General features: G+C 37.2%; 1 protein-coding gene across 1 annotated transcript in view; it reads right to left on the bottom strand.

The window, feature by feature from the left end:
• The window catches only part of NAALADL2 (N-acetylated alpha-linked acidic dipeptidase like 2), a 438,547-nt gene that overhangs the window by 79,099 nt on the left and 339,696 nt on the right, over positions 1-19,752 (bottom strand). Inside the window, exons 10-12 of the mRNA XM_066193760.1 lie at positions 17,396-17,488; positions 13,069-13,274; positions 11,425-11,544 (exon numbers count right to left, since the gene is read on the bottom strand). Coding sequence (XP_066049857.1) covers positions 11,425-11,544; positions 13,069-13,274; positions 17,396-17,488 — 419 coding nt within the window. The remainder of the gene's footprint in view (positions 1-11,424; positions 11,545-13,068; positions 13,275-17,395; positions 17,489-19,752) is intronic.

Genomic DNA, 19,752 nt, shown 5'->3' with positions numbered 1-19,752 from the left:
GCAGGTCTCCAGGCTCTGCAAGATAAATTAAATCATCCAAAAGATGTCAAATGATTTTATTTTTACAGCAGTGGGGTACCATAATACTCTTTTCCTGACTGGATTCTTCCAACTTTTATCTACTTAAACCACAAGAAAGCATCCTTGGTATTGCCTCTGTACAGGAAAACAACAGCAGTGAGGAAAGGAGAAGAGAAAAACCTAGAGAAGGGAAAGCCATATGGTCAAATGACTTTTTCTTTCTGGTTTCCATAGAAGTTCACTTGAACTTGGTTTCAAGGGCTATGAAATATTAGGGCTTGGGAGAAGAACTTCAACTACTTGAATAAAATATGTTTTTAACCAGGATCTGGTTAAAAATCCAAGGAACTTTGAAAAGATTTTCAACGAAACACACAGTAGCCAGCTATTACCCGAAAGTCATCACACATTTAAATGATGTGTTTCTTGGTGCTCTGAAAATTATTATCAGAGATAATTCCACAACCTAAGTATAGCATTGAACAGGGATACTGCAATTTCTATGTACTGTCAAGTACCAGAAAACTAAAAAAAAACCATTTAAACTTTGTTAAGAAAATGAGGAGTTTTAATTATAAGGTTTCAGGGATATGTCACTGCCTTTTCACAGTTAGCAAGCAAATCACAGGAAGGATAATGTATTTTATTTCAGAACCGATTAGCAGAGTTCTACAATTCAGACAACTGATAGCTTCTAATTACTGCACAATATAATCTAAGAAAAATATCTATAATTATATTTCAAGTTTCATCCTCCAAATTCCGATCTCTAGAAGTTAATTTTGAGGCAATAAAATTCAACTTTCTGAAACAATACACACACAGTCTGTAAGGCAGAAATGTTTGCACCGCACAAATTGAGAAAACGAATTGACAAATCCAGTAAAGGGCATTCTAAAGCTATTTACTCTGGTAAGGAAGACTAATGAATGCTACATATATATTTATATTTCTGAGAATATTAAATAATACAGCATCTACATGAATTTTCAAAGGTGTGGATTCTAGTCAGCAGTGTGGAAAAAATTTACTTCACAACCCAATATATTTTAATGGACTAAAGCTATCGAATCCCATAAACACGAGCTCATTTTTCCCTCAATATTAAATCTTTCTCTGTGCACTCCACCTGCCACAGTTTGTATCTCTGGCCTCACTACTATAATTGCATATGCAAGTAATTGCATGGCTGGGAATAGTTTTCCTAAGCTCACGAGCTTTATTCATTGATACAAAATCAAGCGTGCATTTGCACAAACACACACACACACACACACATATACAAAATACAGAGGTATTTTCACATTATAAACAGCCTGGAAGCTCCAGAATATGATTATCATTATGCATGGTTGGTATTTATACAAGAAATCCCATGTAAGAACTCAGATGTATTTAATAACATCTTTTCTGCCACAACTGAGAGTTGTGGGTCTGAAGCCGAATAAAACATTTATATTGTCTGCTTTATTCTTTTCTGTTTTTCAAAAAGGGAATATTCTTGTACTGAGATCAGTTGTTTTCATGTGAGTGGCAATTTTCTATCCAATAAATAATGAAGGTTTTGACTGGCACTGAATTTAGTGCTTCTGTCTGAAAAACGTTGGTAGAAAAAGCTCCATTCCAAGCTGGTTCTCCACTGACATGTAACACCTCTGGAAATTCATCGGTCAGTTTGTGCAAACTGGAAATCCATGGTTAATAACTATCCTAAACCACTGTTTTTATAGTGATTTCCAGAGTATTGTTAAAGATGTCACACAAAAGTCTGTGCTGCTATCTTTACAAAATAAACATGGAATTCCTTCAAAAGATTAAAAATTATTTTCATGACACAGAGATCTGATCTGTGGAAAAAATCTGACTGGCATTAATTACCCTCCTTCTAAATCCTGTTTAAATCAATTATCACTTCATTTTATCTGTTTGGAGTTTTTATCAATATTAATCAATCTACAGCTACAGAGGTCATTGCAATTCTCCCTTACAAAGTTGGTTCAACGTTATCTCCCTTTTAGCTTCTGGGGCACCCTTGGCTGCCACACTGCAGAGCCCACAGCTCATTTTAGCTAAGATACCCAGGACATCACTTTGGGTACCCTGGGCTCTGTTGCCTTATGGAATCTTGAGAATTTACAGCACAACTAATTCAAGGTTTTTCTTCATTTCCCTGACAGGATGCCATAGTTCCTTAATAACTTCCAATTACAGATTTTGTGCATACTTAAAAATTTAATATTTATGTAGCAAGACAGAGAGAATTGCTTATATTGTCCTCTCCCAGTTTTGTGATTCCCTATTAGTTGACCTGAAAAACATCAGTCATATGGTAAAAACTAATCCAAAATCCACTTCCCTTGCATGTCTGAGACACATCAGCTAATTCAAACCACCCAATTTCATATTAACTTTGAGGAAGATGTATCAGTTCTCTGAAGCTGATATTCAGTGCACAAAGTGTGTAATTTCCTTCTGTGTGTAATGGCAGCTTTTGTTCAAACAGTAAAAAGGTGACTGCAAAGAAGAACAAAGATCACCCACGGAAGAAAGGGAAAACAAACATTGCTCTTTAACTGTGGTGGCTTCAATAAATGTTCCAAAAATAGCTCCAAATTATTGTGCTGGAAGCACCATGATGGAAGTCAAACACAGATCATCTGAGTAGGTTTTATAATCTTGTAGACTGGAAGCTGCAACACATCAGAGAAACTTATTTTTGCAGTAGAGAGAGGAGCTGGATCAAATGATTGCTTGAAGCCCTTGTAAGTTTGGGTTTTCTGTCTTCAAAGATGCGTTACACATTCATTTGGATGCACATTCTACCTCATCACACCTCCTATTTGGCATCTGTGAAATAAAATTCTCAATTCCTTTATTAAAAATAAAAAACCAAAAAAACCAACCAAAAACCCAAGGAAACCCAAACCAAGCAAATGGCCCATTATTTCATTTAATACAATGATCTATTAATTTACAGGGAGAAAGGATTTTATGTGATTTTTTTTGCCACCCCCTCCAATTCTCCAGAGCACCAAAGAAATATAATATAATATAATACAATATAATATAATATTATATTATATAATCCAAAATAATTGGTTCCAAAGCACCCTCAGTTCTGAGCATTCAGTTCCATTTTGGCTGCACAGGCAACTGTTTTAGAAGCTCACTTGAACATATTCTGTAAATAAGATTTATGATACTTTTGTGCTGTTTGGAGTTAATGAAATATTTTGACTGACAGCTGCAAATATCTACTGCTAATTGTTTCAAATAAAAATCTAATCATTACACAAAGCTTGATAAGCAGGCCACATGCAACAGACAAAATGCGAGAAATAAAATGCAGCACACAAGAGTTTTTAAAAAATAATGGATTTAAAAGCAAGTATGTTTTGTAATTGGCATGAAAGACAGAAATTTTAAAAACCACACAGCTACAGAGTTCATGTGCTCTACCTACCATGTCAGCCTATACCAAATCACATTACATTCTCTTTTTTTCATCAGTCATTACTTGCTATAGATTTATTTTTCAGAGTTAAAATGATCACTCCCTTCATCCTCATTCCAACTTGAAATGAAAAAACAAGCTAAAGTGTTTCTGTTTAAATTTCTTAAATGCTGCCTAGAAGCCTAAATTCCAACATTTCTACTGAATTTTCTTTTTTTTTTTTTTTTTTTTTTTTTTGATAAAAGCATGACATAGAAATTTGCTAAACTTACAGGATTTTAAAATGTATACTGGTCACTTGTTCATTTCATGAGAGAAACTTAAACTAAAATCTAACTCAATAAAAGCTTTCGAGTATTACTGAGATTTCAGATATTTATTAAATAATTAACAACCGTAGAAAACGTGAATAAACTAGGGGTAACTTTTCCACAAATATTTGGACATATTTGTGGATTTCAAATTGCAGAATTAGTAGGTATTTTGGAACTTTTAGTTAGCCAGAGCTGCAGAAACTAAAATCTCTTCCTTGCCTGTCACAGGCACTGGTAATGTATGCAAAATCAGGAAGATCGCCTACATCTATATTCTCACAAACCCACGAGCTGTTTATTAATCTCAATGTTAAATATTGTTCTCCTTTTCCATTCAGACACAGAACACAACAGTTTCCTAGGAGTAACCAAAAGCCTATGGAAAAAAAATCAACGACAATAAATTAGAACTGGATGTGCAGCTTTTTGAAAACATATACGACTAAAATTAAAAATGATCATTTTTACATTAAAATTTAAAAAATGAACATGTTAAAACTGAGAGGCAGCTAGTTCCCAAACTGATTTTTTAGGGGGTGTTTGTTTTCAGAAGTCTCCCTTGTAGTGCTGAATTACCCGTTGAAGGTAGTACATTGAGCCTTTTTTAAGTAATTATACAGTAATGATCTAATCAAGACAAGGATGATGTGTTACAAACCAGAGAAGTTAGCAGCTCTCCTAAACCTCCTTTTGACGGACAACTTAAAGCATTTAAAGTGTTAAAATAACAGGCAACAAAGCAGGTTTTGAAATCCCTTTCAATGCTCTGTCAGGAGCCAAGGGTTGGAGCTGTGTGACCTTCAGCTGCCGAAAGAAAGCTTTTTGCAGAACCTCCAGGAAAACTATTTCTTGAATTTTGGCTTTTCCTGACATCTGAGACTATCTGCTGCAAAAATTTCTCTGTTCTATCCAGTGAATTTCCATTCCGTGTGCACTTCAAGGCAGGAGGAATACTGTGGGGATTGTGGCTCTCTGACTCAATAAATAGAAATGCATCTCAACTACATTACTAGTTAAAACCTCAGGAATAATTTGGAAAATACAGATATTTCCCCACAAATATTCAATTGGCTTGAAATTGCTTTTGAAATTCCACATTCCCTGTTTAGGGTGTCCCAAAAACCTCCCCTCCAGCTCTGTTTAGTCTTTTTTTTTACACTAGGCAAGACACCATCAGCAGCATCTGCTTGTGGTAAACAGACGAAGATGGAACAAGCCAGGCAAACCGGAGAACAGCTCAAGTTCATGCTTGTGATTATTCAAACTGTCACAGTTTTAAATGGATTTGGAATGATTTTCCTCACACCTGGTTTCAAAGAATTCATCAAAGGAATTCTAATTTCTTGCCAATAAATATGCTAAGTTAAAATTTTATGATTTTTTTTATCCTTTTGATGACTGACATTAACCAGCTGAGGTGTTTGGGGATTTCTTTTCTTTTTCCTTCCCAAATCTGAGTATTCCTTACATAGGTATGCCTAAACAAGAGACACAGAAGTTCAATTAAACCTTAAAAGCAATCAAGCTTTGGATTTCACGTGTAAGAACTATTACTGCGACAACATTGAAATCAAAGGGGGGACAAATTTATGTAACAAAAATACGCCAATCACCATAATTTTGAGTTGATTTTTAAACCTGAACCCCAGAAGACACGTTAGAGTCCTCCAAGCATGACAAGGGTCCATGCTGAAGGAGAACTTCCAACCTCAACATCTCCCAGCTGGAGGAGAATTCCAGACTCTTCCCTGCACCCACTGGGGCTCAGGTCAACATTTTCACCTCAGTTACTGGCTTACCATTTTACAGAGGTGCTCCTACTCTTCCTGGGAAAAACAGCTTAAGAAACACCCAAACCAAAACAAAAAACCCCAAAGAACCAACAAAAAACTCCCCATTCAAACCAAAAACTCCCCCCACAACCCTACACCTTCCCAGGTTTCCACTAATCTTCAGTTCTTCTCACTCCTCTGCCTCCTGTGACCGGCTCAGCACTCTATGTATGAAACAGCCGACAATTTTACAACATAAGAGAGAGGTACATAATTTAAAAATAAACGTCTTCATGCTTGTTCAAAGAACAATCAATCCCAGCTGCAAGGCACACTGAGACAGAGGGAGCAGAAGTCGAAGAGCTCCTGAAACCTTCTCTGGAGGATGTGAGGTTCAGCATGCTCAGAAAGGCCATATTGATACTTTTGGCGAGGTTAAATATATGTGGCATTGCTGAAAACCTTTTTATTTATAACAAATAATCTGCTTTTCACTATCCAGGTGCTTCTGTTTGTTTGTTTGTTTGTTTGTTTTTCCCAACAAAAATCTGCAAACTAAAGAGTAAATTGTGCTGCACAACACTTTGATTCTTTTTCTGTGCCATGCAGCCCACGGCCGCAGCTGCTGTGGACCAAACAACATCACACGGACCAAAGTCTCATTTCAGTTTACACTAATTTCTCATCAATTCTGATTTAAAGGTGCTTTCTTTCTTTCTGGTGACTTGGCCATACACCTAATTTTTGCACGTGCATTTCTTTCCCATGGGCTGTTTGTATAGTACAGCTTATATCTATTGAGTCAATTTAATTTCATCCAACAACATAGTTAATAATGATAAAACATCAAGAGAAACTTTTCAATGATTTCTGTTTACGTAGAAACTTTAAAATATCCAGAGCTCTCAATCCATCTTCTTTTGTAAGAACTAAAAGTTTACTTTTTAAACTCTCTAGATGAAAGGTTTTCTATCACTAAGAAAACATCTTTCTATTATCATGAAAAAGCCAGTTCTGAAGGGAAATAATCAAGATGAAATTAAACAAAGGAATATTTAGACAGAAGTGAAGTTAATTTTTCTAATACTGTAGTCTGGCTAAAGTCTCTGGAAGGGAAAAACAATTCCCTTACATAGTACAGCTCATTATATGAGACAAAATTAACTAGATTGGACAGTAAAAACCTTGAATCAAACCCATTTTTGCAGCAGAAAAGGAATTACTTCCCTCCTCCAGTACTACACCTAAAGGTAATAAAATGTGCAGATCTATTCAGTTTATTTGCAATAGCTATCAAAGTAGACATTTACATTTTTTACAAAAGAAAACTTTTCTGAAAATATACACCATTCATACGTCTGTGGGAAATCAATGTAAATTCAGGGAAGGACATGGAAGCAGAAAGGTTGAGTCATCAGGAATAATGTAATTGCACCAGATCCCCAATAAGATAACAGCTGGAAAACTGGTTCATTATTACATTACGTCTTGCTAACAAACTCTTTTCTCCACGTTTAACAGGAATAGAATTTTCATAACATCAAAATATATGAGTAGGTTAAATTGCTCACTGTTGAATCAGCATTTATGTATTAAAATAATTCAGTTGGGAAGAAGAGTGAAAAAATATGTAACAGTGGACAAAGTAGCATTTTATCAAAAGGAAAAAGTAGTTAGAAGATGCAAAAAAACCCCACCCGCCTGCAAATCAAATCCACCATTAAATATCCACAGCATAAACTTCTGATTCTCAAGAGATTTTCTTTTGTTCCCAACACAAATATAAAAAGTAACACCAGCAATCAAATCTAACACTAAAAGTGATAACAGGTGAAGACTGAAAGCTCATGGGGAAGCAATAGTCTTCTAAGGTATAGAGCAAGCAATTCAGATAACCATCTCTTTTCTTATTTACAACCACTGATATATGACACTAGGAGATCCACTATTAATGCTGACAGCATAAAAAATTAAGAAACACGTAGAAGCTGGGAGAAGAGAATCGATGCTGACATTAATGTAAGATTTTTTTTTCCTTAAAAATCAAGAAATAATGATAGTTACATCTATGCAGAAGTTTATCTTTGGTTTGACTTCATAAAGAAAAAAGAGGTTTCTGTCAATAACATCACCTTTAAACGTAGAGATGTTTCATGCCTCTTACTCCATTAGTGGAAACAACTGCTGATAAGTAGCATGGAACAATACTTGGCACAGTCATTTTTAATGATCAACTCGTTCATCAATAGCTTTAAATCACTCTTTTCCTTGGGAGACAGGAGCAGTAAGTTTTGCTGGGCTCAGCAGTAACAGCAGACCTGGAGTCTGATGGTCACACAATCAGTTCAAAGACAACAGCAATGAATTTATGCTTCATAATAACTTTTTTTTCCTTTGTGACATGTCCATTTTAGAAAAAAATCATTAAGGGCCTTATTAACAGAGAATGAATCCCAGCCTTGAACAAACCCAATTTACCAGTGACACTCTGCCAACAAATGGTGATTCACCAACTGAGCAGGCGAATTAACCATCGTTTTCCGTACAAAATAACAGTAGACAAAAATATAACTTGGCAGTTCTTCCCTCTTGTTAATGTGGACACTAATTAGTTATATAAAAAAGATTTGAATTAAATATGTCAAGGTCTCAGAACTGTTTGAGTTCCTCTTTGCTTAATTAATCCAAATATTTAAATTTGCTTCTTCGAGTAATTTGGTGTTTCAACCAGAATCCCACAGACAGGCATATAAAATTATTACTTGCAGACTGCTTATGTAGCTGCCTTTTGAAACCTGCAACAAATATGAAGATATAATCGCTTTAGAAAAAAAAATCTTTAAGAAACGTGGTCTCTGTTAATTAGCCAAGCACTTATTCTATTCTCTGATTGCCAGACCTCACGCAGCAGACAAGTTATTAAGTTTTTTGATTTTTCTTTTTATTGTTGAGTTTAGAATATCCATACAAACAACATTTCAGCTGAAACTTCTTCCCTACTTTTCCTAGAAATTAAGGGCAAAAAATTGTTGTGGAAGCTGCAGTGATTAGTAACTGTCCACAATTTTGTTTTAGGGGGGAAAAACCAGCAGTGAAAGCAAACACTGTTGTGTGCATTGGCCCATCTTAGTTTGCTATTTTCCCACAGCTCTCTTTAAATTATGTTCCTTGCAGCATCCACAGAGTGCTCTGCACTTGGTGTGATTATTAGTCGAGTTCTCTTTCACAGGACAAGCCACAGTTTTTCATTGTTATCCCTAGAATTCTAACACTTACACTCTGTAGGCTTTTCTAACATGTATTAATTTTCCCTAGGAATACATTCTCCCTCTCTTTGGCACACAACTTTAGCACTACAGTGAGCACTGAACAAAGCACAAAAAATGGTGAGATTTCAGTCTCCCTTACCTCCAAACAATGTGACAGCTTTATTTAGCAGCAGAAGGAAAAATAATGCATGACAGTTTCTTTTGTTGTGGAAAAATGGAATTAAATTATGAGTTCTACCACTGAATCCAAAGGCACAGAGCAGGATCTTCCATGTATTCACAAATTATGGAATTCTATCTAACTAAAGAAGACAGCCTAATCTATCTTTTCATTTTAAAATGGACTGATATCATTAACTCTAAATGCCTGTTTCACCTTCTTTTCTGTTCTAACCTATACACAGAGCTCACACAAATTAAAATGATCCTATTCTCTCACTGGAATTTTTAAGCTCTCCTTTGCAACCTGCACCTGGTAGCAAGAATCTCATGTGAACAGACTCACAATTTCTTCAAGATGAGATGAGCTCCACAAAGTCACATCTCACCCATTTTGCACTGTCATAACTTACAGGTGATCTGTAATTACACTGTCTTCCTGGCAAGCAATGGAAGTAATATCAATATTCTTTATAAGCAAATCAGTCTTCCAGAGAAAATCTTCTGGACACATGGCAAATTGTGAGCACCCATGGGAACAAACGAGGATCTGTGCTGGGCTGTTCCATCACTGTCAATACATTTGACATGAATTCAGGAATCTAGCCAACATTTGGAAGCAATAATTCCTATAAATCTTTTTTAATGTCACAAACTGTATGACAGTTATCTTAATTACAAATAATAATATCCTACAGAAAGGATAGCCATACAGATAGAATGCTCAGAGGCATTTTATCCTTTAGTTTTTAAATGGGACTTTAGGATAAATGTGCAGAAGGGATGCACTCTCAAAATTTAAGAATCAGAAGTGAGGTGGAAGGTGGTTACTGGGACTTAAAAAAAAAAAAGGAAAAGATTTTCTAGTCACGTTTTATTAATTAACAGGTGCAAGGCAAGGCTGGTAAGAGGGGCTCTTTCCACACTGCTGAACAGAACACAACTGCTATTACAAGAATTATAAAACACTATTTAACACCACAGTAATAAAGCAGAAGTTTGCTTCCTTTTCAAAACAGAAAGCATGAATGTAACACTCATAGTAATATGGCGTTTATTAGGATGAAAGAATCGCGTCTTAATAAAGTGACAAATAGATAATAAAGAGGCTGCTGCAAAGCTCCAGACAATTTAGCCTTCAGATCACTGCCATGGATCGTGTTGTGGAGTCCAAGAAATAAAACGACAAAAAACCAAATAGCTCAAGGACCTAATGAAATAAACTTACTCCCTTAAAGGGCAAATACTTGTTTTAATGGAGATAGAACTGCCAACACCACTAGGTTAACAAAAGGCTAGCAACTTTTCAAGATAATTTGCAAGTACAACAGCTAAAACTGATAATAAAATTTGAATTGACATATCCGTAACACCTGGAGACTCACATATATAACATTTTAAATAAGTTTCCACAAATGGAAGCTTTTTTTTCTCTGAAACGATGTTGCATCACGTTTTTCATAATACTTACACAGAATAAATCAGATTCTTTCAATGAGCAAATTACCGCTTAAACACTGAACAGGAGAAGTGGTTAAGACATTGCTAAGAAGCAATTTACTGATATCATTTTACTAACTTAGTTGTACAATTGCCAACCCAGGTCAGTCTTAGACTGCATTTAATCCAAGATGCAGCTCTGAGGAGTGTTTACTACCAAATGCTTCAGAGGCAAGTCAAAGAAACATCAGAATAAGTAATCATCTGGCAAATTTACAGAAAAAAAATCTAAAAAACGTAATTTATGAAAGTGAAATTGAACTCCATTTTATGCACATCACTTCAAACTGGTTTTGTCATTTAGAATGTGCCTTGCACTATTTTCCATTCATGCAAGATATTGCACTAAATTCAGAAACCTCAGGAACAGCAATAGGGTCATTAGTTTAAGGCCTGCGTGCCCTTACGGCAGTGCACCCACGGAATATTCTGACTCCAGAGGAGCTGCACAGGCACAGCTGAGCACTGAACCTGACATACTCACTTTAGACAGTATTTATTATGGTAGGAGCAACACTCTCCCTGTGTGTCATGTTACATCTGGTAAATATACAGGTTTAAATGCAAATTGAGAAACAGTCTGGAAAGACCTGATTAGGATGAGAAAAATGTGCTCTGTGCTGAAGAATAACAAATATGTTGCTTTAAAGCTGCCAAAAAGTAAAAAAAGCTGCAGGGCGTGCAAGCATGGCCAGACTTTGTCTAACAAACAGGTGAAACAAGTTATCCCTTCCAACCTCTTAATCTATCATTTTTTAAAATAAAATTTAACCTGCTTACTTAAAAAAATGAAACAAAACAAAACAACAAAAAACAGTTCATGTGTATTTGTGAGGTTAAAATTCTTCAACGAAATAGCCACCCACTGCTGTCTAATGATCTTAAGCAGGTTAACCATGTAAACCAGATGTGAAACCAAATATTTTATCTCTAACCTCTGCTGCCAGCTGCTGAAGAGAAGGGGATGCAACGGGGTGTAAAGTCGAATTTCCCGTGACTGGATTATGGAGGCTGACATAGGCCACAACGTTTCTGTGAAGAACGCTCCTGAGATCCTACAACAACGCAAGCAGAAAAATGGTTACTACTGTGCATCATTATAATTAAGGCTGGTCGTGTTCTTTTGGTTGCTTCTAGGGGAAAACTGCACCCTACATTTCCATCCTCTGTGATTCTCCAAGTATTAGTTAACTACTGCCTCTTACAATATGCTCTTATGAACTTCAAAGGATATCTTAGTGCTGTTTTTCTATATAGTTATAGAAGTTATAATTCCAGTTCACACATCATCTAAAGAAATGCAAACAGGTCTGGGAGGAATTAAAAATTACTACACTTGTAAGGCCAAAAATGAAAACGTTACACACTGCAAAACAATATGATGGCATTTAAAACTTAAGCCTGACAGAAGACAAACTTCAAAAGCAATCATTATCAACAGTTAAATGGACTCACATATTTGGAGACCGAATTCAGATTTGAATTGCATAACTTTCCCTGTGTTTTCGTTTTATTATTTTCTAGACTATAAAAATAGCATGTACAAACTGTTCCAATTATTATCTCTTTTTTAAAAGGATCCCCTTTGCCTTCTCAGTAATGAGTTCCTCTTTGCATGAAGTGGCTCTTTATATTGAACAGAAGGGGTGTAACACAATTACATCTGATGCAAAGCTGACTTGAAGTGGAACTAAACAAATTTTGCTTCCAGCCTGGATCTTTTCAATTTGATTTTTTCACCCCCTCTTGTTTCTGAAGAATAATCGTGTTGGAAGTATGAAATTCCAATGAGGGCTGGCTGCTCTTTACACACGGTAAAAAGCAATTAACTCTTTATTTTATCTGCTGTTTTAATTCACTGAACCATTAGAGTTGGAAAAGCAGCCATGAAATTCTCTGCCTAAAGGAGTACCAACTCCTTTAATTTATGACCTGAAGTCTCCTTAAGCCAGGTATGATCATCAATGCTTTCTGAGGTATTTTCTTTCGACCAGCTGATTCCCATTCTGTTGGAAGAGCCCAAGGAATTGCCTGTTTTGGATTGTATCCAGCTCCTTAGCACAAACCTGTGAGAAGTGAATCGGCACTAGGCATGGAGACTCTGCAAGGTTTATTTAATAATGTAAACCACGGCATGGTTCTCTTCTTTCTCTCTTGATCCACCTCTCCCCACACTAACCCTACCGATGAAAAACGATTAAACATCGAACCCTCAAGGAGGTGCAAAAGCTCTCCAAGCTCTTTCTGTGCCTGTGTTGTCTTTTGAGGTTTTCCTCCCTCCGTCCATCGCTGGCAATGCCCGTCTACGATGCTGTGCTGAGTTAGGGAGGGAAATCAGCTCCCAGAGGTGCTGCGCGTGCAGCCGCCACAGCCACGGCAACACCCGGCCACCTCGTGATCCCCAGGAACGGCCTCAGTGGACGTTTTCCCTGGATTTGCTGTGTGGTACATGAAGGAACACAGGCAGACCTCAGAGTCCAGCTAATGAGCCGCAGTTTCCCCGGGGTAATTTTCACAGTTTCCACGCTTTCAGCAGAGGGAATCCTGGTGGCAGTGAGCGCTCCCCCCGGCAGCTTTACCTCAGCCCACTCGTGGGAGCCCACGTTGCCCAAGGCTGTTCCTCCCCAGGAGCAGAAGAGCAGGGTCCTGTCAGGCCTCCAGCCCCTCTTCACCTTTGCCATCAGGGCTTGGAGCAGGGCAGTGACGACAGCAGTGCTGCTGGCCCAGCCTTGCCCGCCATAACCCCTCAAGCTGCTGTGGTGGCTGCCAACGACGACGTATCTGTCTGAAACGAGGAATAAAAAATAAAAAAAGGAAACTTTTTGTTTTTTCTGAATACTCAGATTAAAAGAATTCCAAACAACCCTAAAAATGAACTGTCAATAGTAGTGTGTAATGTCATTAATGCGACACAAAGGCCTCAACAAAAAATGTGTGTGACGACGTGCAAGACAATCATACAAAAATTATACATAAAACCGTGAGTACTACTCAAAAATGAACGAGTAAATAAATGTATGTAGATAGCCTCCTAAATTAATCCCCATGCCCTTGCCTTTCTTGTTTGCTTATTGCTGTCCTTATACATCTAATAATGACCATTTTTACAGCCAGGACTAGGTCATATAGACAATCATGCTCACAGTGGAGGATTATGAAAGAAACACAAAATAATAAGCAGGAAATGATCTTCAATACACATCAGCATTAAAAAAAAAAAAGAAAAAAAAAAGAAAAAAAAGAAAGAAAACAAAAGGTGTGGCAGTACAATGGGAAACATGAAGAAAATAAACAAAGTATTAGTACTCCCTCACCTGGATGACTGTTCAGTGCTCACCACCCTACCTCAAAAAAGACATGGCAGAAACAGCAGTGGAGCAGCTGGCAAGCAGGTTAGAGATCAGCACTTAGCCTTCCCTGGGAGGAGACATTAAAATACCTGGACTGCAGGTTTAGAGAGGAGACATGACAGAGGAGTAAAGATAATGAATGATACAGAAATGGTAAGTCACACCTAGCAGAAGTGTTAATGCTGGAAGAAAGTATTTTATAGAATGAAAAGCAAAAAGTTTCAGCCTGAAACAGAGAATATGCCTCTGGTTACTGACAAAATAAAACCTCAAAAAACAAATATAATTTTTTCCAGAGGAAAAAAAAATTAAGTATTTTTAATCTCAAGGCATTATATACAACCCTAATACCACTCACGAGGGAAAAAACCCACTTATTTTACTCCAGAACTGATGATGTGCTATGGAATGACATGACTGACTGGTGTGACTGAGGCCTGTCAAGAAGCTGAAGCAGAGTTATTCCGAATGAGCTGTTGAACCATCAGACCTTCTGTGTGAGATGAATTCACAACCCTCTTTGAAGGATTATTTACTGCTTTTTCTCTGATATTTTGTAAAGTCTTCTGGCCCAGATCTAGACTTTTAAAGGTTTTCTTTCCCTATTTCAGGATACCAATGGACAACAGAAGAACAGTTATCAACAGTGAAGAACAGTGATGCCAGACCCACAGCAATCCCTGAGTGTCATTTGGGTCCCAAAAAACGGAAAAGTTTTCTTTTTCTTTCTTTAACCAAGTGAACTCATTCACTTTCTGTCAGTTGATCACAATGCAGCAACAGATAGTTGCCCACATTTTGTATTTGCTTATAAAATTAGAATAACTACTTGGTATGTTTTGCAGTGACTGCTGCCTGGAAACAATATTAATGGAACACTCTGATTATAAAAGCATTCTCATTCAAACTGGGGTTTTACCAGCATTGTTCAACAAAATATTTGAACATGTTTAATAAGGAATCAGAAATGCTTTACAAAGAGAAGATCTGTTATGTACCTATAACACGAGATTTTCAATCAACTGCTTGGGGTGTGTAGGTATGGGAACGAGAATTTCTTTCTAAAAACGCATACGCCAAGTGTCAATCTAGACTTACATAATAATTTAATGTAACAAAGCAAAATCTAAATCACATAATTTTACAACTTGTGCGTTGCACCACGAATGCTTAATTACAGGTTGCACCGACAATGAAAAAACATAAGATCTTCAGCTCATTTAATGACAAGAATTAGGAACCAAAATGAATGGCCTGACGTGCCTCTAGGTCATTAAAGGCAGTGCCACTACCACAGGGGGATCAGACAGGATCAGTGCTTGCCTGTGTAATAATTTCTGTTTAGCCTGTGAACAGACTATGTGAGAGGAGAGAGAGCTTGTTAAAAAAATGCAGGATATTCTGAGGGAGAAGAAGCCACAAGCATCAACTTACTGCTGGAGATGCCAGCGGAATGAGTAGGGGCAAAACATAACAGCTGGTGCCTCCTTTGAAATTCTTCATCTTTGCACATCTCTCCCTCAAACAGAGGCAACACCCTAAAGCAAATGACTGCAGGAAAAGCACAGGAGAAAGGATGGTCATGCTTGCAGAGGCAGCAGCTGTCCTTTCTCAGAATCACATGGCAAAAAAAGAAAAAAAAAAAGAGAATGAAGTAGAGATAGAGAAAAAAAAATCCCACCAGATACCCTGGAAGATGATAAGAAAGTATAGTGTTCAGGTTAGTGATGGGCTGGACAACAGGGATTTATGATTAAAAAGAGTCTCTTTATCCTGCCTTTTCTTGTTATACATCCCATCTTCAACCATGTCCAACAGAGCTATAAAATCAGCGTTACGTTTTTTGGGTTTTAAAATGCTCCCAACTATCACATTTCATCTACTCCTAAATATTTCAACATCTAAGTTACACTTCAGATGCTCGTTCTTACTCCTCAGATCAATTGCCAGCTAAGGTCACCATTACAGAGATGTGCTTGTCTGTATGGGCGTGTTAGGTGGTCTTTAAGCAAGAAGAAATAAATTCCACCCTTGGTGATGCTCTGCAGTCTTTCATTAAGCACTAAAGATAAATTTTGCCCTCTTCCTGCACTTCTGTGAACATAAAGGTGAATATTTCATGTATATGAAATGAGCAAAACCCCATCAAAATGACAGAGAATCAATGCCACGAAAATAGCAAGATTCAAAGCAGTTGAGGAGGAACGAGTGCAGAGTCAACCAGGAAGAGCAGAGAAAGAAACAAAGGTTTAACATGGATTCTGTACAAAATACTACAGTGCATCAGACATTTCACTTGTGCCTATACTAGAAGAGAGTTGTCATGGCTCTTGTTGAGCCGGACATCCATGGGACAAACTGTTGCCATCTGGGAACTGCTACTGACTTAGATTCCTAAAGTCCAGCATATATTGGCAAACCTCCAAAAAATAGTTTCTGATTAAAAACGTAAGAGTAAGATGAAACGTTCAGGTATGGAGAAGATAGAAAACTTGTTAGACAGAAATTGAAGCACTGTTTTTATTATTTTTCTCGCCTCTGTTTCACACTTCAGAAGACAGAATGTCTAAACATGGCAGTTTCTGCCTTTCCAACTCCATGACAGCTGTTTGGAAAACATTAATAATAGCAGACTGGTAACTTCAAATTCATGAAGGAAATTAAATCCCTCATAGAAATTAAGTTCACTTTGCTAATTGTTTCCTCTGTTGCTTTAAACAAACAAGTAGTCTGGTGAGAAATACACAGTTCTGCATGCACAAAAGTGAGTCATTATTTCACCAACAGGAATGAAATTCTCTCCACCTCCTTCATTCCATTACATAAAATATGAAATGACTGGTCCACCTCCTAAGGGAGTGTAAATAAATTTCCATTCTTTCTTCATAACCCAATAAAAAAGTATTAAGGCAAGCGTGATGATGTTTTGATGACCGCCTGCTCACTAGGAATTGTTTGCACCGTTTAAGTAACCAGCACCAGCATTCATTCACGTTGCAGAAACCCCTCACCTTTTAGGTAAACTCACTAACAAAATAATCTCAAAATGATCCTGTGATATCCTGATTATGACATTATTTATGTACAGCATCAAAGGACAGAGGGGGGTTGTGCTTTATGTCCCAGCTGCACTTACAGTCCTCTTGTTCAATCAGCAGACATAGAGAACACTAATTATTACTCACAGAATTGTATAAAGCCAGCTTCAGGCATGATTGAGACACAAAATAAGGCTGCAGCAAGTGTTAAAACCGTATTAAAATTAAAACCATAACACAATTACTTTGGTACAAACTACTGATACTCTCTGTGGTCCAGGTGCAACACCTGCTGCTTGTGTAAAAAAATGCTTCTTGTCACGACAATATCCCCTTCAGCTCATTCACTGTTTAACCCTCATGTTCTGCCTTGTCATAAATCATAAAATGAGTACAAAAAAGTCTTGTTCTTTCTCCTGGATCAGGGCATTATCTGGCAAAATAGGATCCTGATCCCAGCTATGACTCCCACCCATCACGAAACAAATAATCAATACAAATGACAAAGGGATACCTACCAGGAAATACAGCTCCTTTCAGATATCCAATGACATTAGAAATTGTCTTGTAAGTTGTGACAGACTGAATGTTCAGACTGATTTTTGTTTTTCCTGTTAAAAGATTAAAAAAAGAGAAAATGTTAAGCTTTTTTACCCAGCCAAGAAACATACAAGGTGCAGATATAAATTCCACATACAGTAAAAAAAAAAAAAAAAAAAAAAAAAAAGAATTTAAAATGAGAAGGTTAGAAAAAAACCTGAATGGGAACCACAGATTAAAACATGAAATACAACATTATTTTCTTAGTCCCATTTTGGCAGCATGCTTCAAAGATGGAATCTCAAAAGAGATCTCTACTCCTTGAGTTAAAAGATCATTGAATTCACTCAATAAATGCTGCCAGAATAAAACAGAAAAGAAAATTCAAAAGAGTAGGATTTACATAACTCTGTGATAACGAAATTGGCCTTAATCTTCACAGGTTTTTCTCACCTAATCCTTCAGCTAGGTCAATCCATCAATACCATTCACACAATTATACCCGGTTTATATTACATTTTCTTCCGGAGAAAAGCCCCTGTGTTCAATCAGATGGAACAGTCAGACCTCCCCACAGCTTGGCCAGCAGAGCCTTTGGTGATGCTCTTGTGAACACACGCCAACAGGAGCCAGGGCTTTTGGCTCAGCTGGCATCAGGTGAGGAAATGGTGCAAATACAAAGGCAGAACGACTTCAAAAGCCGCTAAAAGGAACTTGCCAGAACTGCCAAGCCTGTTGAGACTGTAGCACAGAATAAAGCCAGAGTAGAGCCAATATCTGAGTTTAAAGAGATTAAAAGAAGGTGGGACACAGCAACCACCCGAGTTCCTGTGATTTGTGACAGTGGAAACCAAATAACCAGCCATGGGGAGCAGCTGCCACCTTCCAAAAGTTCCATTTGCATGACAACAGACCGTGTTAACACCCAGCTCATCTCAAAGGTCACATCGTCTATCCCAGCAACGAAAATGTCTCAAACTGCTTCACCTTAAAAAGCAGCAGCTGTGTGGCAAGAAGCAGTGCCTGACCCCAGACCCGCAAGGAGATTCTCCTCCACCCAGGAACGCTCCACCAAAATTAAAATATCCCACAGATCATTTTGCTCTCTATGCCCCAGGCTAATATCCCACCACGAATCTATTTCCAGGTTTCTTCCCAGGCTTTGTTTCCTGAGATGCACAGAATACGGGAGTGGGGAGTTTACTGCCACCTGTGAAACAAAACCAACACATCATTACTGTCCTTCAGGGTTCATTTGCTGGTTCAGAGGGCAAATTTACTTTAAAATTTTCCTAAAATAAAATACAGTATGTTTTAATTCACTAGTCTTCACTGCTATTTAAAAAAAGCAAGCCAACTGCAACTGCTAGTGTTTGTTTAAAAAATGAATTAGCAATAGTTATTCTACTTTTTATTCAGACAAAACCTCTTCTCTTATCAGCAGATGTGTCTTCTCTATGACAGTTCTGGTTTTGCTTGAACAAAGCAGCGAGGAAAATGCAAGCCAAGCAGTTAAATAAAAATAAACCCTGGCACGTGACTTTGCAACAATCAATCACAGCATGCTAATGTTTTGACTTGTCACGTAATCAACTTTGCTTTTCTGATGTAACTTACTGTAAGATTTATTAATGCCATGTAAGTGAATCATGTTTGTTCAACAAATCCACGGATATTATTTTAGAATTTTTTAAAAAAAGTCATTAAAAAATAGTCCAAAGGATTCCAAAAGGGTCTTTTAAAACAAGTGAAAACAGCTCAAGCCATCTATGTTGATTAAGCAGCTTAAATTTAATCTAAACTATGCAAGTTACTTCTTGCTGCTATTTCTCACCTACAACCATTCTAGAGCCAATTTACTCTTCTTAAAAAAAGAGATTTTAAAGTCAAAACTGATTTCCTTTCCTTCTCCTACAACACTTGAGATGTTTGTTCCTTTAGGCCCCTTCTCAGACAAAAAGAAGATAAATCCTTCTGAAGACAACTGACTTCACTGTTTTTCCTTAATCAACATCAGCTATCCAGTCTCCAACTGACAATAAAGACGCAGAAAATTAACTTCTGGCAATTCTCATATTCCAAAATCAGATACTCGAGTTAATAGTCATGTAACACAGTCATCAGCTTAAAGTGACTTGGGCTTAAAGGCTTAGAGCACCAGATGAAAAGGCTGAAAATACCCTTTCGAGTACAGAGTAGAAGAAAAATTTAATCCTCTCTAAACAGTTCTGACAACAAACCTCTTGCCCTAATGCTGTATTTAAAGGATCTTGACAACTTCCTCCCCTTTTTTCCCCCCTAAATACTCTGGAAAGCTATGAGGAGACTTCACCTT

The sequence above is a fragment of the Chamaea fasciata genome, unplaced genomic scaffold (genome assembly GCF_029207755.1).
Source record: "Chamaea fasciata isolate MVZ Bird 193981 ecotype frontalis unplaced genomic scaffold, bChaFas1.0.hap1 SCAF_11, whole genome shotgun sequence".
NCBI lineage: Eukaryota > Metazoa > Chordata > Aves > Passeriformes > Sylviidae > Chamaea > Chamaea fasciata.
This window is presented reverse-complemented; position numbering and strand designations above follow the sequence as displayed.